General features: G+C 40.7%; 1 protein-coding gene across 1 annotated transcript in view; it reads left to right on the top strand.

The window, feature by feature from the left end:
- The window catches only part of CD2BP2 (CD2 cytoplasmic tail binding protein 2), a 1,650,073-nt gene that overhangs the window by 1,519,503 nt on the left and 104,576 nt on the right, over positions 1 to 25,994 (top strand). Inside the window, exon 6 of the mRNA XM_044086686.1 lies at positions 25,425 to 25,519. Coding sequence (XP_043942621.1) covers positions 25,425 to 25,519 — 95 coding nt within the window. The remainder of the gene's footprint in view (positions 1 to 25,424; positions 25,520 to 25,994) is intronic.

Genomic DNA, 25,994 nt, shown 5'->3' with positions numbered 1-25,994 from the left:
TATAAAGTATGCACAAAAATTGTTGTGTATATATATATATATATATATATATATATCTAATTTATACAATAAATACAATAAATTTCAAATGAATAGACAAAGTATATATACAAAATATAATGTGTGTATGTATTCTAAAACATCAGTGGAGCCTACTGGCATTGTAAATAAGCACTACCTTCTACAGTTAGGAAGGAAGAAGTATGAACAATGATAAACACATACAGAAAGACTAAAGTGTCATGATGTACAAAGTAAATAAATAAACGATACGTACTAATAAATGCTTAATAAATACTTAAATATTGATTATAAATAAATAGATAAATAATTAAATAATTACATAGTTAAATAATTAGAAACTTTAAAAATACACAAATCAAGTGTCCAAAATGAGAAAAGGTTTTATACTAATATAATCATTCAGTCCAGGTCAGGTAGTAGCATCACATAATAGCTGCCATTTACTTTCTAAAAGTGCCAAATAACTTTTCCAATTACCCCCTAATATAGTATGGTCTATATGGTCAATAATACTAAAAAGAAATGAATGATCAGGACCTTTGTCTAAAATGTGCTTGCTCAAGGCATTATTGGGGTCCTGCTTCCTAATTCTATAAAAATGTTCATAAATTCTGGTTTTGAATTTCCTCTCTGTCTTACCAATATAATAGGCGTCACACAAAATGCAAGTAGCAACATACACTATTCTAGGTGTATTGCAATTCCCTGCTGTACTGTGTAAACAATTCTTAGTAATATTATTTAACTTGATAACCTCAGCTTCATTTATAAACTTGCATTGTTTGCATGTACCACACTTTCTAGTGTGCTTAAATCTATTAACATCTCTTCTACTATCAATATTCCTTTCCAACATATTTTTAATATTATAAGAAGTCTTAAAAACAAATTTAGGTAAAGGACCTACTAGATCACTAACCTCTTCAGATGTCGTTAAGAGGTTCCAGTGTTTAAGCAGAATGTCCTTAATAAAATTAATGTAAGGACTATACATAAGTACACAAATACATCTGTTTTGTTCCACTTTTTTTGTTGTTGGTGTAAATGGTCTTCCTAATAAAGGTGGATATTTGTGACCCCATTCTTTCTTTACGTAAACTACTATCGGGGAAATCATGTCATCCGGATAGCCTCTATTAATGAACATATTATATATAGTGTTCAGTTCACTTTCCATAATCTCTTTATTTGAAGACATGCGAGCTGCACGTATGCATTGACCTTTAAAAACATTTTTAAAAATATGGGGGGGGGGTGACAGCTACCATAAAATAGATAGTCATTTGAAAAAGTTTCTTTTCTGTAGATCCTGGACTCAAATTCTTTGTCATTAATGTTGACGTAAGTATCTAAGTAAGAAATACCATGAGACTCTACTTTGTACGTAAATTTCAAGAAACTCGTTGTGTTGTTCAAGTATTCTATGAAACTATGAATCACATCAACTGGTCCATTCCAAAAAATGAATAGATCGTCCAAATATCTGGTATAATATACCATATACTTGTAATACTCACTAGGAAAAATAAACAAAGATTCCCATTCTAACATTACAAGGTTTGCGAACACCGGGGCGCAAGAAGCATCCATCGCTACCCCTCTGCTCTGTCTGAACAATTCGCCCTGAAACTGAAGATAATTATGGTCTAAGACCAAACCCATCATATCCACTATCAGGTTGATTTTCTCAAAGCTCAAACCTGAAAACCTCTTTAAACTGTTAAAAAAGTAGTCTAGACCCGTCTCCCTGGGTATGCTTGAGAAGAGGTCGACAACATCAATTGTAAGAAAGATCAACTCCTTTTGCCATATTAAGGGAGTCAATTTTCCCAAAAAGTTCCAAGAGTCCTTAGTGAGGTGGTCAACGTTATCATACACATGTTTAGTCCAAGTGTCAATAGTCACCCCCAAATTGTAGGTTTTGGACTTTGAACCTGATATTATCGGCCTGAATGGAGGCTTCTCAAGGTTCTTATGTATTTTAGGGATCCCTATAATAGAAGCCATCTTTGGGAATTCTACTCTAATAAATTCATAAATCTCATTAGTTATCCGATTGTCAAGTAAATATTCTTCAATGGCTAAATCTATTCGTTTATAGCCTATATTTACCTGGTTCTGGGACACTTCCTCATAATTTCCTGATTGATGAAGAATATTCAAAATTTCCTGGTTGTAATTGATAGTGTTGAACAACACTATCCCACCCCCTTTGTCCGGTTTCATAATCCTAAGGTCACGGTTATTAATGAACTTGTTCAAACATTCTCTCTCTTTAGAGGTTAAATTGTCTTTGAAACAATTGGTGTATTCTTTCTTATTTTTAACAAGATGGTTAAACCAATACATGTCTTTGACAACTATTTTTTCATATTGGGCAACTGTGGGGTGATAACTAGGAATAAATGAACTTTTTTTCTTCAATTTATCGTGATAGTCATATTTGTCCTGTACCTTGTTTTTGTCTTTATCATTAAACTGAATAGCCAAATTAAGTCTACGACAGAAAAGTTTTGTCTCCTTAATAGTGTCTATAATGTTGAAACGGGCTGTTGGTATAAACTTCATACCTTTGCAGAATAAAGCACAAAAATCATCAGTAATTACTACATCCGTGTAGTTGTAAACGTTAAGACCTTTACAAGTGTGTATAACTAGGGAGGTAAATTCTTTCTCAACAACAGTACAAGGAGTATGGCTTTCAATATTTGACATGGACAAACTGCACCTGATTAGATTCAAAGTCATTGGGTATAGTATCCACAAGGTCTAATATCTCCTTTTGTAATATATGGGGGCTGGATGAAATCGTCCCCCTTGAAAATTTTCATCTTCATCATGTACCCAAGTGTCAGCCCGACCCTTGTTTGTTCTATCTATTCCTAAAGTTGAACGGGTAAACTTCTTCTTACTTTGTGGCCATACATATGCTCTCTGCTGTTTGTATAAAACTAAATCTCTATCAATTTTGCTATTCTTTCTATTGAATATAGTTGATGCCGTATGTTCAGCTGTGCTAAATTGTTTGTGATATAAATCATACCACTTGTCAAAATGCTCATCCTGTATTATTTCTTCATTTAATATATCTATATCATTTGTAATGTGCACCATTTTCTCATCATTATATTTGATCAGTTTTTCCATAAAAGAAACACCAAATTGATCAAACATATTATTAAAATCATGTATAATACTTTAGTATACTCCAATCCTAAGGGTAACTTAAAAAACCGTAACCCTTTGGGTACAATACATAAATTGATACATTGTTGAAGGTATGCATTGTCTATCTTAATGCTTTTTGCTTGTAATATTTTCTTCCCCAAAGCATAAATCTTTTGCTTAATGCAACTTTCATCAGAATTAAAATGAGTTCTATTAAATACATTATTAGCTTCACTATACTTAAAAACAACATCACCATTTATAAAATTGTCAATTTCAACATGTTTAAAACGCTTATTACCAGATGCTAAACAACTTTTTTTACTTTGTATATTCTATATATCCTTTGGACTGGATATTACTTTTTTGTTTTTATTCACAGTATCTTTTTGTAAGTCCTGGCGCTTTGCCACAGTAGAATAAATTTTAACAGCTTCCCTGTATTTAGGTCTAGCCCCCAGTCGTTGCGTTTCATCATCCAGATGAAACAAACTAAAATCAAAAGTGCAGTCCGCTTCTAGTGAAATATTTAAATGGTTGTCCTTTGTAGCGGTGTCTTTAATATTGTGCCGCGGGGGCTGGCGTTGTAAAACCCCTTCAGGAACATTTTCCTGTACATTAAGGGGTTGTGCGTTAGGAATGTCACTTGAACTGTTATAAAAGATGTCCGTTCCTTCATGAATAGGAGTATTGCCGTTGGCTGCTACAGAATTGTCAAGTCTGTTAGAAACAGATGGTAAAGGCTTATTTCTAGCGTTAGTGAGTGTCGTAAGTTTACTGACCAAATCCAACAGTTTACTGACGTCGGCTTGAAGTTACGTGACTTCAGCCCTTAAAGATACAAGTTCCTCTTTATCCAATGAAGCAGGCGGAGACCCGGAAACATCAGCCATCTGGTAAGTGACCAAGAACTCTCAATAACGTAACAAAACAGCAAACCAAATGACTCCAAAAGGCTGAAATCCAGAAAAAACGCTGCTCGAACAAGTAGGATACTCAAAAAACCACTTTATTCACAAAGCAAATACGATGCTAGCAGAAACACATAGAATCCAACATTCGGTTAAGCGCTTTCATCTGCTAATGAGGCAGATTTCATCAGAACCATGAAAGTAATACAGGTGTTCTCCTTTATAGCAAATTTGGCGCCAAAAAATCACTTAACTAGTAACAACACAATACAATATACTAAATAAATTATAAAAAGTTTTAAAAAATTCTAAAAAGTTTTGAAAAAATATATATATACAGAATGTATATATATAAAATGATGTAATAAATTGATGTATTGTATGTTTGAGTATAAAGTCAAATAAAGAGATTATGGAAAGTGAACTGAACACTATATATAATATGTTCATTAATAGAGGCTATCCGGATGACATGATTTCCCCGATAGTAGTTTACGTAAAGAAAGAATGGGGTCACAAATATCCACCTTTATTAGGAAGACCATTTACACCAACAACAAAAAAAGTGGAACAAAACAGATGTATTTGTGTACTTATGTATAGTCCTTACATTAATTTTATTAAGGACATTCTGCTTAAACACTGGAACCTCTTAACGACATCTGAAGAGGTTAGTGATCTAGTAGGTCCTTTACCTAAATTTGTTTTTAAGACTTCTTATAATATTAAAAATATCAAGGTAAAGAACGTAAAGGAGTCACCACGAAAAAATAGTCTCCATTGGAAATATTGCAAAGTATTTAATAGACTAAAACACAGTAGATAAAAATACAGTAAATAAGCGCTTTCGCATAGCGGAGCTATGCTTCCTCAGATAATAACATTTCTAACACAATAGTCGCTTGTTTAAATAGAATAGAAGCAAAGTAAAACCATGCCTTTGAAGGAACATTAAACAATCAATCAATTAAACCCGTAACCAAAGTTACCGGTGAGTCATTTACAAAGGTTCAAACATCACTGCCTTAAACAATGTATAAAAAATGTAGAATAACTTCATATTTCACAAAACATAAAACCTTAAAGACAGTTTTTAATTGTGTTGCATATAGCACATACCATAGACTGCTTGAACACTTCTGAAACTCAAACATACTAAGCAGCGTTACTATAGTCATCATCAAGCTATCTCATCATGTACACAACAGGATATTGCTAGACTAGAGCATTTTGATTACACTTCTGAAAAGATCCCACAGAAAGTCGCTCACAGCGATATAACTGGCAGCATCCCATTCACAGTAATACTTGCTGGCATAGTCCATAAACCCGTCACTAAACGCTAACTTGCCTCAAGAAACACATTTAAACACATTTAAACATAGCGGGTCACCTACCTGCATCTTTTTAGACTAGCTAGACTCACATAGATCTCATGCTAATTTTACCTTTTCCCGTCAAACAACAGACGGCATGGAGAGGCCGCTCCAACAGCAGGGGGCCCCGCAAGAGGAAGGGGTCAGAAGAAAGATACGGCCAGTCGAGGAAACAAAGGAACTGAATGATTTAGTTTGTAACCTTTCTGACATTTCACTATCTGACTCTGCAGTCTCACTCCTCAACAAGGGTATAAATTTTATACCCTCTCAACTAAGCAGCTTGAATGAGACTTTAGTAGATCTTAGATTATTTTGTCGCAATTTGGCTTTAAAATTGTTTTTTAAAGATAGTTCTGCTGTTAGAACTGAAGCTGTTACACAGTTTTTCAAACGTAAGAGTAATTATATGCCACCCATCCCACATGATGTGGAATGTTTTTGTAAACTGTGTGAGAAGGATATTTATGATTACTTTGCTAAAAAGCAGAAAAGATGCAAATTCTTTAATCTGACAGAGTTAGAACAGCAATCACTTAAACAACTGAGAAGTAATCCCGCTTTAACTATCAAACCTGCAGACAAAGGTGGGGCGGTGGTCGTACTCAACACGGTTGAGTATGATACCACCATGACAGATATGCTAGCGGATACTAATACGTATTCTGTAGTATCCAAGACTTTTGTGGATAGTTTAGTGAAAAGAATACAAGCAGATTTGTATGATCTGTTACTCTGTGGGCAAATCAGTTGTGAAATATATGAATACTTTATGGTTGAATATCCTACACTACCAGTTATAAAAGGTTTGCCCAAGATTCACAAAAATACTACTCCTGTACCCATGAGACCAATAGTGGCAAGCGAGCGCTGGTGTACTTACACTATATCCTCCTTTTTAGAATGTATGTTGAGACCGCTTGTGAATGACATTCCCAGTATATTATCAGACTCCTACCAGTTGATTGAGTCTTTGAAAGACTTCAAACTTGACAAAAATGTATCTAATTACCTTCTGGTAACTATGGATGTTGTCAGTCTCTTTACGAGCATACCTAATGATCAGGGACAACAAGCCATTAGTGAGTTGTTGCACTGTAGATCCCAATACACAAATAATAGACAGATACTGATTAATTATTTACTTGAGTTAGTACTTAATAACAATGTCTTTCTGTTTAAAGATAACATCTATTTGCAAAAGTGGGGGGTCGCCATGGGCACCCCCTGCGCCAACAGCTATGCTAATTTGGTGGTTTTTCAATGGGAGAGTAATCATCTATTCAAGCACAACCAGTTCAGCAATGTTAAATTTTACAAGAGGTTTGTAGATGATGTACTTTTCATATGGGAAGGTAGTCACAGTGAGTGTGTTAAGTTTGTTAGAGATGTAGAATCTATGAGCTCTTTTCTTAAGTTCACTGTTGAAACCTCGAGCTCAGAAGTTAACTTTTTAGATTTAACCCTAAAGTTTAGCACAGTTGGCAACATCATTACAACACTATTTAGAAAACCCACATGGAAGAATTCTCTCCTCAGGTTTGAAAGTATGCACCCTAGACACACTTTCTCAGGTATTGTAACTAGCCAATTGAACAGATTATCTAGGATATGTACTGATGAAGTTGACTGTTTAAAAGAAGTAACCTTTTTAGAGCAACTCCTTAGAGACAGAGGTTATAACAACAGATTGCTAAGAGACTGTAGGCAGAAGGTATTAGGTACACCTACCATAGTACATGCCCCCGTGTACAATTCATATGGACCACCACGCAGTAATAAGAGAAGACATGTTAACTCTGCCATTGTGTCTTTCACACTGAAATACACGAGTGATGTGTCCAATATACAAAACATAATTAGGAAAAACTGGAACATTTTAAATATGGATCCAAACACTACACAGATAGCTGGTAGTCGTCCGACCTTCAGCTACAGGAACAGCAGTAATCTTAAACAAATATTATGTATAGATAAGTACAATTACCTCAGCAATGCTTTGACATCTAATAAGAAAGGCACGTTTCCCTGTGGGAGATGCCATATGTGCTCCCACATCTCCATGGAACAATCTTTTGAACATCCTTATGGTCTATACGTGTTCCATCCGAAACACCTTTACAATTGTAATACCACAAACTTGGTTTATTTGGCTACGTGTGCACGTTGTCCTGCGTTTTACGTGGGACTTACCAAAAGGAGGCTTAGAGATAGGTTATATAACCATCTCTATGATATTAGGAAAAGAAATGACCAAAATGCACTTGCGAAACACATTATTGATTATGACTCTCATTACTTCACGTTTAAGGTGTTGCAAGTGTTGAGGGAGAATCCCAGAGGAGGAGATGCAGTGAATGATCTAGCATGTTTGGAGCTCAAATGGATACTTGTGCTGAGAGCTCAATCTGCCCCAGGACTAAATCAGTGTTTATCTTTAAAACCCATTCTGAATAGTAGACCCTTGTAAATTTTGTACCCAGCCATTAGGATCTGTGATTGAACAACTTCGTCTGTTAGGTATTTTGATTTTTAAGTTCTTTGTCATACTAATTAGGGTGACATTGACATTTTTTATATTGACAGTATGAATATAAGATGCATGGTCCTAGAGAATCAGTTTTAACATCTTTAGGTGGTTTGACAGGACACACACCTTAGGACGATGGCCATTTATGAAAGGTCTTACTATATGTAAGTTTCACATTAGGCAAGGAATATTAAGTGCTGAAAGAGTTGCAGTAATTCCAGCAATAAACATACTGCTGTGAGTCAGTAGACTCCCTTTCCTGCTGTTACGTTTAAGTAGTTGAGACGTCTCCTAAAGGATTTGAGCTCATCTTGGTTTTTCATTTCCTATTTCTCATTTTTTTTTTTCTTTTCTTTTCTATTCTTCTATCTTTATTTTTTCACTCTTGTCCAGTTTTTCACGGCTGTTTAGCTAGATGGTAAACATTCCATGGTTGTAAGAATCTTTGGGCAGTTTTTTAACGTTCCCTGTTGAGGATGTACTATTGTCTGCTGTATTGTCAGACTGAGTCTCCGTATATGATTAGGGCTTTATATCAAATGTATACGCCCTGTATCATTCCATCCTAAGAATGGGAAGACAGTATATATGACATCTCAGTGTTGCTGTTCGTTATGGTTGTGTTGGGATGAAGTTCATGCTGTGTATTTATGCTCCACATTTGTTTAGGGTTACGCTGTGTGTTTATGTTCTACATTTGTTTAGTGATCTGTCTTCAGTAACTGCAAGTAGATGGTCTGATGTTTTTCATGTGATAGCTATCATTACTTTCTGTGCTTTTGCACCTTTCGAAGCAATAGGAACATATACCTTTTGCATTTTCCGCGCTGAATATTGTTGATATTTATAATTGCGCTTTTAAAAATGTGTTCTATCTACCATACACAGCAGTTGTCGGTTGGCATGTTCACTTCTTATGTCGTGTCTTACAGCTGTTGGTTTCACATAAACTTCAGATGTCTTTTTGTTGTTTGATGCTTGGCATTGGAGTTAGTCCGAGGACATTACTTCTGCACAACGTTCCGGTGAGTTGTGCCATGTTTTGAACAGACAGCAGAGACGAGCCTCTGCGGCTCTTCATCACCGCTTGGGTGTTACTATCTCTTATGAGTTGCGGTTTAGAGAATTTTCTCTCTTTTTTATGAACGATGTTCTGTGAATGGCTTCTCGCCTATTGTTTAGTAGATTAATTTTACCTTATGTGAGCAGCCTATATGCTTTGTTAGCAGTTTTAACATCTTGATTATTTCATAAATTATCAATCTCTTCTTAACTGGTTGTGTGACAACACCAGCTTCACTTTCACTATATGCCGAAACATCCTGATGAGTTTTAATTAGCATGAGATCTATGTGAGTCTAGCTAGTCTAAAAAGATGCAGGTAGGTGACCCGCTATGTTTAAATGTGTTTAAATGTGTTTCTTGAGGCAAGTTAGCGTTTAGTGACGGGTTTATGGACTATGCCAGCAAGTATTACTGTGAATGGGATGCTGCCAGTTATATCGCTGTGAGCGACTTTCTGTGGGATCTTTTCAGAAGTGTAATCAAAATGCTCTAGTCTAGCAATATCCTGTTGTGTACATGATGAGATAGCTTGATGATGACTATAGTAACGCTGCTTAGTATGTTTGAGTTTCAGAAGTGTTCAAGCAGTCTATGGTATGTGCTATATGCAACACAATTAAAAACTGTCTTTAAGGTTTTATGTTTTGTGAAATATGAAGTTATTCTACATTTTTTATACATTGTTTAAGGCAGTGATGTTTGAACCTTTGTAAATGACTCACCGGTAACTTTGGTTACGGGTTTAATTGATTGATTGTTTAATGTTCCCGCCCAAAGGCATGGTTTTACTTTGCTTCTATTCTATTTAAACAAGCGACTATTGTGTTAGAAATGTTATTATCTGAGGAAGCATAGCTCCGCTATGCGAAAGCGCTTATTTACTGTATTTTTATCTACTGTGTTTTAGTCTATTAAATACTTTGCAATATTTCCAACGGAGACTATTTTTTCGTGGTGACTCCTTTACGTTCTTTACCTTGATTATCCTGTTTTCTTGTCGAAGGGAGTCTTTGAGATCCAGGCAACAGTTTTGTTATTTTAATATTAAAAATATGTTGGAAAGGAATATTGATAGTAGAAGAGATGTTAATAGATTTAAGCACACTAGAAAGTGTGGTACATGCAAACAATGTAAGTTTATAAATGAAGCTGAGGTTATCAAGTTAAATAATATTACTAAGAATTGTTTACACAGTACAGCAGGGAATTGCAATACACCTAGAATAGTGTATGTTGCTACTTGCATTTTGTGTGACGCCTATTATATTGGTAAGACAGAGAGGAAATTCAAAACCAGAATTTATGAACATTTTTATAGAATTAGGAAGCAGGACCCCAATAATGCCTTGAGCAAGCACATTTTAGACAAAGGTCCTGATCATTCATTTCTTTTTAGTATTATTGACCATATAGACCATACTATATTAGGGGGTAATTGGAAAAGTTATTTGGCACTTTTAGAAAGTAAATGGCAGCTATTATGTGATGCTACTACCTGACCTGGACTGAATGATTATATTAGTATAAAACCTTTTCTCATTTTGGACACTTGATTTGTGTATTTTTAAAGTTTCTAATTATTTAACTATGTAATTATTTAATTATTTATCTATTTATTTATAATCAATATTTAAGTATTTATTAAGCATTTATTAGTACGTATCGTTTATTTATTTACTTTGTACATCATGACACTTTAGTCTTTCTGTATGTGTTTATCATTGTTCATACTTCTTCCTTCCTAACTGTAGAAGGTAGTGCTTATTTACAATGCCAGTAGGCTCCACTGATGTTTTAGAATACATACACACATTATATTTTGTATATATACTTTGTCTATTCATTTGAAATTTATTGTATTTATTGTATAAATTGGATATATATATATATATATATATATATATATATATATATATATATATATATATATATATAACAATTTTTGTGCATACTTTATACTCAGACATACAATACATCAATTTATTACATCATTTTATATATATACATTCTGTATATATTTTTTCAGAACTTTTTAGAATTTTTTAAAACTTTTTAAAATTTATTTAGTATATTGTATTGTGTTGTTACTAGTTAAGTGATTTTTTGGCGCCAAATTTGCTATAAAGGAGAACACCTGTATTACTTTCATGGTTCTGATGAAATCTGCCTCATTAGCAGATGAAAGCGCTTAACCGAATGTTGGATTCTATGTGTTCCTGCTAGCATCGTATTTGCTTTGTGAATAAAGCGGTTTTTTGAGTATCCTCCTTGTTCGAGCAGCGTTTTTTCTGGATTTCAGCCTTTTGGAGTCATTTGGTTTGCTGTTTTGTTATTGAGAGTTCTTGGTCACTTTGTTGAGAAGCCATGAGTGTGTGGCATTGGGTGATGATTGCCATTGCTTTCTCATTGCAGCACATGTCATGGGCACTTCAGTGTTCTAGCAGACACATTGAACAGGTCCATGCTTTTGCTTTACTAGTGGCCCATTGAACAGGTCCATGCTTTTGCTTTACTAGTGGCCCCTCAACTAAGCAGTGGCAACTTAAATCTTCAGTCACTGGGGCCAACCTTGCTGCCGTCTTTTTTGCTTCATATCTAAACAAGTGCAGCATATATTTTTCCCTGATCTCTCCTCAGGGTCAATCACTGAGACATGCCCTAGTCCACAGTTGGCCCCTAGATCTTCTGTAAGCCTTTTCCCCATATTGTTGTTAACATTTATTCAGAAAGCCAGAAGGTGCAAGGCCAGAGTAATCCCATTGCTTTATTTTTGCTCCCCTGCAAATTTGGTTCCCCTTCCTCTGGCCTCCTCTAGTACATCTGCCCTGGGCATTGGATTACCATCCCGATCTCCTGAGTTACCAATTTGGACAGCCTGTCTTGGATTGAATGACCTTGAAGATAACCACATAGTTCTTCCAGTTCAGATTTTGGCCAGAAATGCCACATACTATCAGCTTCATCAAAAGCAAAGTACTAAAAAAGTTTATTTATCAAGTGTAAAAGGTTTTCTGTTTGGGCATCTTCCAAGGGGATAGATCTTTTCTTAGCACCTCTTCCTTCCATGACAGACTTCTTGTCAGATCTTTTCCAAAAAGATTCTAGTTTTTCAACAGTCACGGTTCAGTTGGTAGCCATGTCCAGTTTGCACGCTGGACACAATCACATTCCCATAGCTTCACTAAAGATTTCATAGGCCTTTCTGAAGCAAACCTTCTTACTGATGCCCCCAATAAAGTTTCCATTTCCTGCATGGGACACAACTGTCATGCTGCAGACCTTAATTCAGGCTCCTTTTCTACTAGCAGCCACACTGGATTTAAACTTCCTTTCTTGGAAAACCATTTTTCTTGAGGCCACTACTTCTGCAAAGAGGATTTCCGAATTGCAAGCGCTAGCCTGTAAACCTCCATATATGATCTTCCATAAGAATAATGTGTCTTTCAGAATGAATCCCACTTCTCCCAAAGGTGGCATCTGAAATGAGCCTTAACCAAACTATCAGCCTGCCAGTATTCTTCCCAAAATGTTCTAATAAAGGAGAGTAGACTTTGCATTTTGCATTTACTGGATGTTCATAGACAACTCAGATGTTTCCACAGGTCTAAGAAAATTAGGAAATCAGATCAGCTGTTTGTTGCTTTCTGTAGAGCTGAACTAGGCCAGACTGTATCAGAGGTCACTCTTATCTGTGTGGCTTTCTGACTGTATAATCTTTGTCAAGTTGGGACTGTTCTTACACAAACAAAAGCTCTTTCAATTAGGGCTTTATAGCTTCCTCTACTGCTTTTATGCACATTCTGTGCAGAGCTCCTGTTGACGAGATTTGTGCTGCACCCGCTTGGTCTACTGTTCACTTGTTTGTTTCTCACTACAGGTTGGATTTACAGTCCAGATCCCATACATCCTGTGGCACCACCATTCTCAGGAATGTCCATCCTTGATACCACTGAGGTGTTTTTGGTAGCTTTGAAATCTGTCACAAAAGTTGAACTGGATGAAAACAGACAACGTCAGATACAAAAGTCATTTACTTACCATAACGAAAGATCAGTGTTGTCTTTTTTCATTCAGTTCAACATCCCTCCTTCCACCCACCCTTCTGAAATTGTCTCCTGGTTCTCCCAGGATGGGCCCACCCAGGGTATTGTCACTGAACATCCCTTGATTGCTGTTTCTGTTTAATGGCTGCTCCTTTGTCCATGTTATATGCTAGTCTATTTATGATGATTGTTGCATAATTTTCTGGTAAGAGCATTCAAACTCAATCTGAGGTATTTGGAGGGGGGATAGAGGGGAAATAATGGGTAAGGAGAGTTAGAGCCCTGGGGCCGCAGCTTCTAAAAGGTGCTGAGGTCGGATTCAATAACCCAAAGATCGAACTGGGTAAAAACAAGACTGCACAGATTTGTCACTGTGGTAAGTACATAAATTCTTTTTCCATCCAGTTGTTTTATCATAGGAAGTGTCAAAACAAGCATTTCTTAAATGGTTAACACAGTACGCCATGTTCTATTATTCTCTCAGGGTAAGAAACATGAAGTATCTGAGTGAATTCCTAGTACTAAGGGCATAGCTGCAGCTGTGGCCTTCCTTAGAGGGAGTCACTATACATGCTATTGTGGAAGCAGCTACTTGGTCATCTGTCCACACACTGTCAAAGCATTGCTTCCAGAGCAGGCGTTGTGTTTCCTATAGCAATACTGCAGGGTGTGCTGCAATCCAGCCACTCCACTCCATCCAGCAACATTCCTTGATAATGGAGCTCTAGGAATTGTCCAGTTGTCAGGACTATTGCAGCTCAGCTGTAAATGAAGAACATGATACAGGGTGTATAAGAAGGTTTGAGTAAATCACCATTGCATTATTATTTCCTTCTGGCATATCTTCTCTCACTGTGGAGCATCTTGAGCTTGTGTGAGTTACCCTATCCTTTCCTCTTCCTTCTTAGGTCTAAGTAGGATTTGGGGAGTCTGTTTCTCCTTTTCACCCTTATTGCAGCATAGGAGGTTCTCTTGTATTCTGTAGTCCTCATAGTCTTTCTAGGGCCTTGCTCTGTAGCTTTCACAGTTTGTGGCCTTGCTGCCTAGGCAGTGAAGCTGTAGTTTGGCATGAAATTGTGCTGGTTTTATACTGGAGGTGTCCTGATGTCCCAAAGGAAGAGGCGTCCACCTTGTCTGGGAAGGTGTCCTGATGTCCCAAAGGAATAGGTGTCCACCTTGTCTGGGAAGGTGTCCTGATGTCCCAAAGGAATAGGTGTCCACCTTGTCCGGAAGGGTACTGAAGTCTGAAAGTTGGGCCAGACGTCCGTGTCTTCTACTGAGAAATTCCTGTACTCTAGACTGCTGCAACAGTCGTCTACTGAAACAGCTACTGTTATGGTAAGTTCTTACTGAATTATACTTTTACAGCTGGAGCATTTTGATGTCTAATACAAAACCCTAGCTACTTGGGAAACACCCTACCCTCTTTCCCCATTCCTCACATGTTTTATGACTCTTCCTTCTTTCCTTTCATTTGGTCAGGAACTGAAGGTTTGTGGAAGGCATTTAAATGTGAGATTTAGAGGGCAGAGAAAGCAGATTGAGGAATTCGTGTGCTCTGACTGGTGTTAACCATGGCAGCGTTAGTTTTGTGAGTTGTGCCATCAATGTTTCTTCTCAGAGGTTCAGCGTGATGAAGAATATTCATGTTATTGTTAAATAGCAGGAAATGGTATGTTGATTAACTTTTAGCATTGCATAGGAATTATAAGAACCATAGGAAGTTTGTACGGAGCCTTGTGACAAGTTCCTATCCCAGACTGTTTCCCCTTTCTCGAGGAGGTCAAGGCTAGTCAGCTTGGAGTGAATTGATAATTGTCCACACAATTATCCAGGTCTCATGTAAAGGAAGCGCATCATGCTGCATTGTCTGCGGGGGGGGGGGGAGGTGTTACTCTGTAATGATTCTATCTCCCTCCACCTTGTTTTATTGATCTGCTGAAGCAGGTTTATATCCCTTATTCTGATCTTTATTGGACTGTTTGATTTGTGAAGGTACATGAAATCATGGAATACTGGGCCCCGATTGCTCCTCTGAGGAGCCTGTAAGACTCTGAAAAGAGGGACTGTGCTTTAGTCTTTTCTGATAGTTTAGGGATTTTGAGCCTGCAATCCTTTTTTATGAGCTTCTGGGGGCCTTTCAAACTGTTTGATGTGTCTGGCAAGGTACATCCCAAGAGGGGAGCTGCTTTCTGTAATTGGCTTTATCAGTGCTGAGTGCAAGGAGGCAATGATGTCCTTAGATCTGGATGACAGTCACTTTGTGGTCAGTTGAGCCAAGTAGAAAGATTACCTGACAGCCATTGATGCGTGGTGATCTTCAACCCAAGTTCTCAGATCTCTAAATATTTTCATTTTGAACAGGGGTATTCCTTCCCCCACCCACAGGTGTCCCACAAGGTTCTGTTCAAATCCCTCTTCTCTTCAGCCTATTCATTAACAACTTTCACCAATCCATCCCAGACTCATCTATCATCCAGTATGCAGATGACTGAACAGTCATCTGCTCAGCCTTCTCCCCCTCTGAGCTCCTAGCAAAAACCCAACTAGCCATCTCCAAGACAGAAACCTGGATGCAGTCTAACCATCTGGAACTAAATGCAAATAAAACCAAACTGTTTTTTTTCCCCTACCAAAAACTCCATTGACAAATCCATATTCACCATACAGAGCCAAAACAACACCCTCCTTGAAATCGTTCTCAGCACCAAGCTTCTCGGCATCATTATTGATGAAGAACTAAAATTTGACACCCACATCCGCTCCGCAATCAAAACCCACCAAAAGTTAGGTCTCCTCTATAGACACAACAGCTTTTTAAACCCCTCTACCCATCAAACTCTTGCCTCCACCTTCCTACTCCCCTCCCTTATGTATGGTGCCCCTATTTTCACCAATCTCCATCTTGGCCTTCGGTCCAAACTTGAATCCTGCTATCACAAGATCTCCAAATTTGAAACCAATTCAAAAAACTCATCCCACCACTGCCACTCCCTCCTCACCCTCAACTGGCTTGAACTACCCAACTACCTCAGTTACCTACAACTCACCACTGCCCACAAGCTCACCTTTAAACCTGCCAACTGCCCAGTTCTCACTACTTCCTTAAAACCTTACATTCCCAACCCCTCACTCAGAGCTAAAAACCAAAACCTCCTTCAGGTCCACAAACCTGCATGAACTCCTGGCCATCTACTGCTGTCCCATTCCTTAGCTAAACAGTGGAACTCTCTCCCCACACACCTACACAACCTACCTAACCATACACATTTCAAATCTCACCTACTCTCGCATCTTTCTTCCAAATGGGAATGCCCTTGCCATGCTTCAACTTAACCCCCCTCATTCTACCTTGCACTGACTCATCCAACTACCTCTACTATTACTTTATCCCACCCAAAAAATCCCTCCCCTACCAAAAACTAATTTTCTCTGTAATATCTATTGTACTATACTGTCCAGTCTCAAATATACTGTTAACCCTCTCCATGCATAATATTTTCCTAACCTACTAATGGCTAGTAGCTGTATATTTTGAAATGTTAAACATACAATTGAGTTTATAACAAAAATATGTAAATGTTGAAATTTCTGTATTTAATTATGTCTTTCATTTTTGTAACATTGTAACAAGACAATTGCAAATTTCATGGAGCTTATCTGTAATTGTTTAATTAGCTATATGAACTATGTTCTTTTGTAACGTGAAATGTAACTTGCAATTATTGTGGAGCTTTTCTCCCTGGGCCTCCACTGAAAACGGGCACTTCTTGGCCCAGTGGACTTCCCCGGTCATCAAACTTAAATATATAAATAATGATGTTATGTGATCCTATCTCGCCTACATTCTGTACTGATGGGCTGACTCGGCACGCTTATGCTATAGAGCGAGGCCTCTTATTGGCTGAGCTATTTTTTATCCCAGGATGCACCACCACTAATCCCCCAGATCTCATTTGCCACTTACAAGCTTAGACGTGGTCTCAACTTGGCTGGGCTAAGTACTATTTATTTAGGCTTTTTCCTGTCAGAAATTTGCTTGCTTTGAACCCAAAAGCTGTTTTAACAGCTATTGTTGTCATACGAGTGCGTATTGAACAGTTCTGTTGAGAAATTCGTGTTTTTCGTCAGGGAAGGTTTCCCGTTTTAGTTAGAGGGGCCTTCCCCTGTTGCTTTTTGCTATTAGTGTTTCTTTCGTGGGTCAAGTACCCGTTTAAGTTAGAGGGTCTTGACTCTCTCTTTCTGTGTGTTTGTTCAACTGTATTGTGTATATTAAAAAAAAAAAAACAAAACTTTATTCTTTTTGTTGTTGTTCTTAAACTATTAAGTTTTGTTGTATTTCTCTTTAGACAGGTGTACTGTTTTCTAAATTAGTTATGTCCAAAGAGCATAGACCCTCCGGGTTTAAAAAGTGCACGAGGTGTGGTTATAAGATGTCCATAACGGACGACCACTCCTCGTGCGTCTATTGCTTAGGCGCCAAGCACCTACAAGAATCATGTAGCGTGTGTCACGCCTTCTCATCAAGGGTCCTCCAGGAGAGGAAAAACAAATTAATCCTTAAGGGGTTAATTAAGCCATCCTTCGAGGAGGCTTTATCTTCCTCTCCTTCTCCTTCAAAAAAGAAGAAAGCGTTGGCTCCGACCAGTCAGTCGGAACCGACTGCCAAAAAACCTAGGCAGACTTCTCCATCGGCTCCACGGACTTCGGAGCCGAGGGCCGAACGGTCTGCCTCAATGCCTCCAGTCTCGACCCCTCTGGTTTCGGAGCCGAGGACTGGGGCATCGAGAGGCGGGTCACCTTCATCGGCTCCACTGATATTGGAGCCGATGAGGGTTGCCGGCTCAGAGACTTCCACTTCGGAGCCGAAGTCCTCGTCGGCACCGAGGGAAATTACCTTGAGATCTCCCTCGGAGCCGATAATTATAGAATCCATTCGGAGCCGGTCCCCTAGTCCTTTGGAGCCGATGGAGAAATCGGTTTGGACCCGATCGGTATCGTCCAGATCATCCAAGATGTCTGATTTGGACATCGACAGGGTGCTCCTAAGACTCTTCCAGTCTCCGGTGTTCCAAAAGCTAGTTTCGGCTCCAGCCCATTCGGCTTCGGAGCCGATGGTCCACCTCCCTACTATGGTTCCTCCTCCAACAGCCTCGGCACCGTTGGAGCCGGTGCTGATGGAACCGGTGGAGGTTTTAGGGTCGGGCCCGACCCTTACTCCTACTCTGGCTCTTGGGTCGGAGTTCAGTACGCGGACTTCTTCCGTCGGCCCCGGGGGGGATGCTTCGGGATTGATGTTTTCGGTCCCAAGTCTCCCTCTTGGTGCATCGGCGGCGGGAGTGCCGTCTACTGTCGTGGCCACGGAGGTGGGACCCTCCCAGGATTCTGGTGGTCCCGCCTTCAGGGCTATGAGGAGTGCGTTAGCCAAATCATCTTTGGCTACCTCCACGGTCTCCCCAGCTCCTTCCCTGCATACCGAGACTGGGTCTTTGGCAGTCCCCCTGTCCTCAGACAGCGGAGCCCCCGGGGCCTGAGGTTGCCCCCACTGGGGTTTCCCCCCCTCCTGGAGGTCCTTCTGAAGCTTCTTCGGAAGAACCCCCCAGGAAAAGATCGTGCAAGAGGAAGCACGTTTACTCCCCTGATGAGTCTCTTACATCAGACACTGATCTCGATGATGCAGAGGGGTCCCCTAAGTCATCCTCGGATGATGTCTCCTTTGCAGACATCCTGGAAGCCCTTAAACAACGAGGTGGCTGGCAGTCCAAACCCCCTTCTGCTGATGAGTCGGTGTTCCTTAATTCCTTCGGAGCTCAGCCCTCCGCCTCCTGGGTGTCTCCGCCCTTCGACGAGCTCTTGGATTTGATCTGTCGAAGGGCGTGGGAACACCCAGACTCTGTGGAACCGGTGCCTGCTCGTCCGAATAAGTTCCTCTCGGCACCCCCTGAAAAAGAGTTTCTAACCAAAGGTGTGGCTGTAGATGCTTTGGTGGTGGCATCTGCTACCCAGCAAGATGTAGCAGAGGCTTCGATGTCCGTCCATCCTCCTAATAAGGAGTCTAGGAGCATGGATCGGTACGGAAAGCGCACCCTAAGTTCAGCGGCCTTTACATTAAGGTCCTTGAACTACCTTACGCACTTTACTAGATTTCAGAGGGATCTGATTAAAGAACTTTCCGATACCCTCTTGGGTAACCTGCCTGAGGAGCTGGCCCAGACGGTTGGCTCTCAGCTGGCTACATTGTCGTCCATTTCGAACTCGTCCATGAGGCTCATTTCTTATGCGGCCGAAGGGGCGAGTAGAGCGGCAGGTACTGGCATTGCTCTACGGAGACAAGCCTGGCTCCGCTTGTGTCACTTCTCGGAGGCCTTTAAGTCTTCCTTTGCCGACGCCCCCTTTGATGGGTCCTCCCTGTTTGGACCCAAGGTAAAGGACACACTGACCCGCTGCGAACAGGAGGGTAAGACTCTGACTGCCGTAGGGGCACGATTTTCCACTCCCTTTCAGCCTTATCCCAAGGCTAAAAGAGGAGGGAAAATGTGGTTCCGTAGATCTCAGAAGCCTTACCCCTCTCAGCAGGATGATCCCCCTTCCAGAGGCAGGGGAGGGGGAAATTCTTCAGGAAGACGCCGTCCCAGAGGCGGCAGAGGCCCTCGCAACACTGGAGACCGCGAGTCCTTTCGTGGCTCTTCAGCTTTTCACAGTCCCTGAGGGATTGCCCGACTGTGCAGCTCCGGAGCCAGTCGGGGGTCGTTTTTCGAAGCACCTGAAAGCCTGGGATGGTATCACTCAGGACCGATGGGTGCTTCGAATTATCGCCAGAGGTTACACCATCCCTTTCTCTCACTCCCCACCTCAGTCCAAAAAAATCCCGGACCCGCCACCCAGTCAACGGGATACTGCAGCCTCAGAAGTTTCAAAGCTGCTGCAAAAAGGAGTCATCCAACCGGTCCCCGCAGACCAGATCGGATTAGGGACTTACTCAAGATTCTTTTTGGTGCCAAAAAAGACCGGGGACTTGAGGCCCATTTTGGACCTCAGCATTCTAAACCGTTCAGTCAGAAAGTCCAAGTTCCGAATGGTCACCCTACAAACCATTCTCCCATTGCTGGAGAAAGGTGTTTGGATGTGCTCCATAGATCTCAAGGATGCTTATTACCATATCATGGTACATCAAGCGTCCAGGAGACATCTGCGCTTCAGCCTAGGAGGCAGTCATTTTCAGTTCCGCACGCTGCCCTTTGGTCTCACCACAGCCCCCAGGGTGTTCACCAAGTGCTTGGCAGTCGTGACTGCTCACCTGAGAAGTCTAGGATTCCAGGTGTTTCCGTATCTAGACGACTGGCTCCTAACTGCCGCCTCCAAGCATCTACTACTGCGGAGCCTACAAGCCACTATATCACTGGGCAATTCCCTTGGAATTACCTTCAATTGGCCAAAGTCTGTGTTGCTGCCATCTCAACGAATAAGATTCATAGGGGTAGAGATAGACTCAAACCAAATGCGGGTCTATCTACCTACAGACAGAATACAAACCATACAGACTCAAGTTCGAGCCTTACTTCCCAGGTCCAAAGCCCCAGCCAGAATGGTCCTGCAGCTATTAGGATCCATGTCCGCCACGGTTCTTCTAGTCCCCTTGGCAAGGTTGCACATGAGAATTCTCCAGTGGCTCCTTTCAGCTCAGTGGTCCTTTCAGGAACTCCCTCTCAGTCACCTCATATGGATCACGGAAACATGCAAATGGGATCTTCGCTGGTGGCTAGTGCCCTCCAATTTGGATCAGGGACGACCCTTTGTTCTACCTCCTCCTGCGGCCACTTTGACCACGGACGCCTCCCAGATGGGGTGGGGGGGGCATTCCCTGGGCAGGTCAGTCCAAGGCAAATGGCACCCAGAAGAGACCCTACTTCATATCAACATCCTAGAAATGAGGGTGGTGCTTCTGTCCCTCCAAGCCCTTCACGATTACCTCCCTCAGGGCGTAATTGCCATTCACTCAGACAACATGTCAGTTGTCTGGTACCTGAACAAACAGGGAGGGACCAGATCCTATCCTCTTTGCAGAGAGGCCATGAGAGTCTGGGAATGGGCAGTCTCGACCAAACGCTTTCTAGTGGCTACTCATATCCCGGGCAAGTCCAATGTGATAGCCGACAGACTGAGCAGAACCATCCTCTCTCCTCACGAATGGTCTCTGAACATGACAGTTGCGAGTCAGATTTTCAGCAGATGGGGAGTTCCGTGTTGCGACCTCTTCGCGACTCCATTAAATGCGAAGTGTAAAAAATTCTTCTCCCTAACCCCGGCTCCGGGGAAGAGCCCCATGGACGCACTAGCCCGTCCTTGGCACACCGGCTTGCTTTATGCCTTCCCCCCAGTTCCTCTCCTTCCCAGGGTGATCCAAAAGGCATCTCTCTTGGGGAGCAAAATGATCTTAGTTGCTCCTTACTGGCCTCGTCAAGTATGGTTCCCCTATCTTCGGAAATATGCTCTGGAAGGTCCATGGTTCCTGGATCAGATCCCAGACCTTTTGGTTCATCAGTCGGGACTATTCCACCAGTCCCTGCACACCTTAAGATTGACGGCTTGGCTCCTCCTCTTCCGACTATAGTCAGGAGTCATACATTGGATCCAGAGGTTGTACACATATTATCTTCGGCCCATAAGTCCGCTACAAAGAAACTGTATTCTAGCAAATGGAAAAGATTTGCTATTTGGGCTCAACTCCAGGGCCTGGATCCCATCACTATTCCCGTGGCAGAAGTACTAAAATTTTTGACTTCTCTTTTCAATCAAGGTTCTTCAGTCTCTACCATCAAGGTTCAATTGGCAGCTATTTCCAATTTTCACGAATCTATAAACCCACCTTTAATGAGCAACAGATTGTGCAAGACCTTCTTGAAAGGTGCTGCGCTTTTAAGACCTCCGATTTCTCATCCTGCTCCTCCATGGGATCTCGATGTGGTGTTACGCGCCTTAACTTCCTCCCCCTTCGAACTGGCAGCTACATGTGATCTAAAATTTCTTTCGTGGAAGACTGCTTTTCTGGTGGCAATTACTTCTGCCAGAAGAGTTTCAGAGCTTCAAGCTTTGTCTGTAAACCCCCCGTACTTGGTTTTTCACAAAGACAGAGCATCTGTCAGGCCAAATCCTACCTTTGTCCCTAAAGTTTGTTCCAGTTTCTGCCTACAACAATCGTTAGAACTTCCAGTTTTTTTCCAAAATATTCTAACAAAGCGGAATTCATATTCCACACATTAGATGTCCACAGGCAGTTGCGTTTTTATTTAGACAGGACCAAACAAACAAGGAAAACAGATCAGTTGTTTGTATCCTTTGCGGACAATAAATTGTTCAAAGCCGTCACAAAGGTCACTATTGCCAAATGGATCAGGGACTGTATTACTCAAGCTTATTCTTATTCTAACAAAGAGCTTACGACCTCTGTCAAAGCTTATTCTACAAGGGCTATGGCTACTTCGGTAGCATTTCATTCTAAGCTTGCCATTAGTGACATTTGTGCTGCGGCTACATGGTCTTCTCCTCACACCTTTATTTCTCATTACAAATTGGATGTGGCATCTAGAGGACGAGCTTCATTTGGTTCCACAGTGCTCAGGAGTGTTTTCCAATGAGCCACCCGGGATTTAGGTGCTAGGGACGCTGTCCCATCAGTACAGAATGTAGGCGAGATAGGATCACATAACATCTTTTAGTTATGTACTTACCATAACTTTAGATGTTTGGGATCCATCTCGCCTACATTCCTAATAACCCACCCTCCTTCCCCCTTCCTTGGAGATCAGAGGATATCAGAAGGTCCGAATCCTGTTGTTTCATCTTGAAACATCTAACAATGTTATATAAACAAGTTGTGCATGTGTGCATGAATGCGGACAAACAAGATCTGGGGGATTAGTGGTGGTGCATCCTGGGATAAAAAATAGCTCAGCCAATAAGAGGCCTCGCTCTATAGCATAAGCGTGCCGAGTTGGAGCCGAGGGATCGGCTCCAAGCCCATCAGTACAGAATGTAGGCGAGATGGATCCCAAACATCTAAAGTTATGGTGAGTACATAACTAAAAGATATATGCCGAGGGAATGGTTTGTCTGTCAAATTAGACAATTTTACATTTTTTAGTATTTAATTTAAACTTTTTTAATACACCAAGTATTCCTTTTTTGTTATTTTACAGTTTAATAACTGATAGGTGAGCTGGTCTATTGAGTCTTTTCAGCCGTGACCTTGTTATATTAACACAATTTTATATGTAAAGTATCCGTTTACAGTAATTCAAAGTACAGGAACATAGCTGGCTATGTTAATAGTACAGTGAAGATGGTGCGAATGATAAATCAAGACGTAATGTAGCATGTTCAGTGTGTGTCGATGTCACACACTCAAACAGTCCAAGTGTCTTCTATGAGGCACCAGATTATCCAGGGTCACAAACGCAGTTGCACGTGGAGTCATTTTGTAAATGAAGCCAAAAATATTTTTGTAGCGGTCTGCTGGCAGCTGATGGGTCTGACCAAAGTTGTTATACTTTCTTGGCTGTTCCTGAGGGGAGTAGCTTTGATCTCTGATTTGGAGTAGTCATTTTAAGTGAAGGCAACAGCACTGGGTAAGAATTTAAAATTATAAGTTTAAGTTCCTACTACGGGGCTTTTGTGTCAGAGGAGATTTGACAACAACTGCCAGATTGTAGTGACTTGCAAACTTGGTTAGTCATAGGTTTCGGATTTTATTCTGTAGATCAGAGAAGTAAACATTGAACAAATGTGGTAACAATGTTGAGCAATGCGGGGCACCACTGGTCACATTCATGTCCTCTGACCCTCACCCTAACAACTACACTATGTTATTTCTGTCTTTTAGCCAGTTGTCTGTCCATCTCATGTAGGATTCTGTCTGTAATGCATTTATCTTACTTTGGGGGATGGTATGACATGCCTTGCCCAAATCAAGGTCGGATGTGCGTACAAGTCAAGGTCGGATGTGCGTACAGTGTGATCACTGTCAACAGCTTGTCTTACCTCTTCAAAGAAGTTTACCAAGTTCATTGTATAGGATCTACTTTTACCAAACCAAATTGTTGGGGATCTAGTCTGATTAGTTTTTTTTAATATCTGTTTTTGTTTGGTCTATTATAATGTGTTCCATGGTCTTAGAAATAACATTTGTCAGACTGATGGGCATATAGTTTTTGGGTTCAGTAGTAGGGCCAGCTTTATGGAGTCACACCTCCAGGGCTGTATGCTCTATGTCCGGGACTGAGCATTTAGTCAGCCTGAGGTTAAATAACTTGTGGAGAGGCTCTTCCAGGGAATGTTTGGTACCTAGTTAACAAACAGCCTAGTATGTCATCTGGCCCCACAGAGGAAGTGTACTTCATCTTAGAAAGCACTTGTATGTCCTTTAGTGATGATGGAGGGAGAGAGATACAGGTATTGTAGGGCTTTGGATATCTTTCTAAAGTAATGTTCTGAGTTAAATTGATCAAATTGTCTGATGAAAACAGTCATTGTCAGATAAACACAGAAGAAATTCTGGAAGTTAATAATTCTCTGAATTCAGTCCAGATGTCAGTAAATCATAGTTTGATGCAATGCACATCAAGTTTTCATTCAGTTTCAAATGGTAACAAAACATCCCAGTATAGCAATTTTGTCTCACATAAGGTGTTTTGCTTCCCCTTAGCCTGCAGATGTTCTCGCTCCAGTTGTCTTTCCAAAAATGTCACAGTGAAACCATGTAGATCATTCTCCAAAGGTTCTGTTGCTATTAGAAGGTTCTGTGGCAGTTGTCCTAAGCATTCTAGACAGTGAGACATCTTGCAATAGCTGATTTTCACATTTACAGTGGTATAGGAAGAAATATTATTTTTTATCAAGCAACATTTCCCACAGAGTATTTATTTACAAGGCATTTCCTTAATAGTGCCTGTCATTTTGTTGCTAGGGGAAGTTTTAGTTCCCCCGCACATGCATGTAGAGACTGTACAGTGAATATATTCATTACAGTGCATGTGTTTCACCATCCATCCTGTTTTTGAGGGTGCCACCATGGGTTTCAGCTGGCAGCAGTGGTACAACAGTGTTTTGACTAACATGCCCCAGCCACCCACCCCTTCCCAGAACACTGGTAGTGTGCAAACATTGCAAGCAGAAGCCTCACTGTCACATCAGCACATGAGATACAGAAGGCATTTGACACTGAATATCATTTTCAAAGTCCCTGTACTGTTTTTTAGATGAGCCTAAACTACTGGTGAAAATAATGTCTTTCTGCTTGTTTGTTTTACAGGAAGTGAAATGGAGCAGGAAGAGATGTGGGAGTACAGATGGGAGAACACCAATGATGCGGAAGTGTATGGCCCCTTCAACAGCTCACAGATGTTGGTAAGTGTCCAATACCTGAAAAAGGATGAGGGGTCAAGGTAATGTTCCTGTCTGCCCAGATGTGGACAGAAAGGCCAGTCTCTAGGAGGATTGTTGTTGGAGGACGTTTTGTATGTCTGTAAATTATAGTAATTGAGTGAGATGGGTTTGAGGAAGACAGTGGCGCTAGTATGTATGGACATGGACATCTGGAGCTTTTGGAGTGAAGGGAGTTGGCAGAAAAGCACTGCAATTATGAAGATGCAACCGTTTTGCAGACTTATGGAGTACTTTGTAGTTTTAAAATGGGCTAATACACGTGGGGCCCTGCACACTGTTGAGTACGACATGTCATACTTATGGGACTCTACAGTATCTGTTTATCAGCTTGCCAGACATCTGGAGTCCTGCATAGTCTTTATATGGGCTTCCAGTCCTGTAGGACCCTGCTCATTCTGTGTTTGGGCTGGGAGCTTGCACAGTGTCTGTATCTGCT

The sequence above is a fragment of the Protopterus annectens genome, chromosome 10.part0 (genome assembly GCF_019279795.1).
Source record: "Protopterus annectens isolate FY-2018-M chromosome 10.part0, PAN1.0, whole genome shotgun sequence".
Lineage (NCBI taxonomy): Eukaryota > Metazoa > Chordata > Ceratodontiformes > Protopteridae > Protopterus > Protopterus annectens.
Note: the sequence above shows the minus strand (reverse complement) of the source record. Positions and strands in the feature narration are given on the sequence as shown.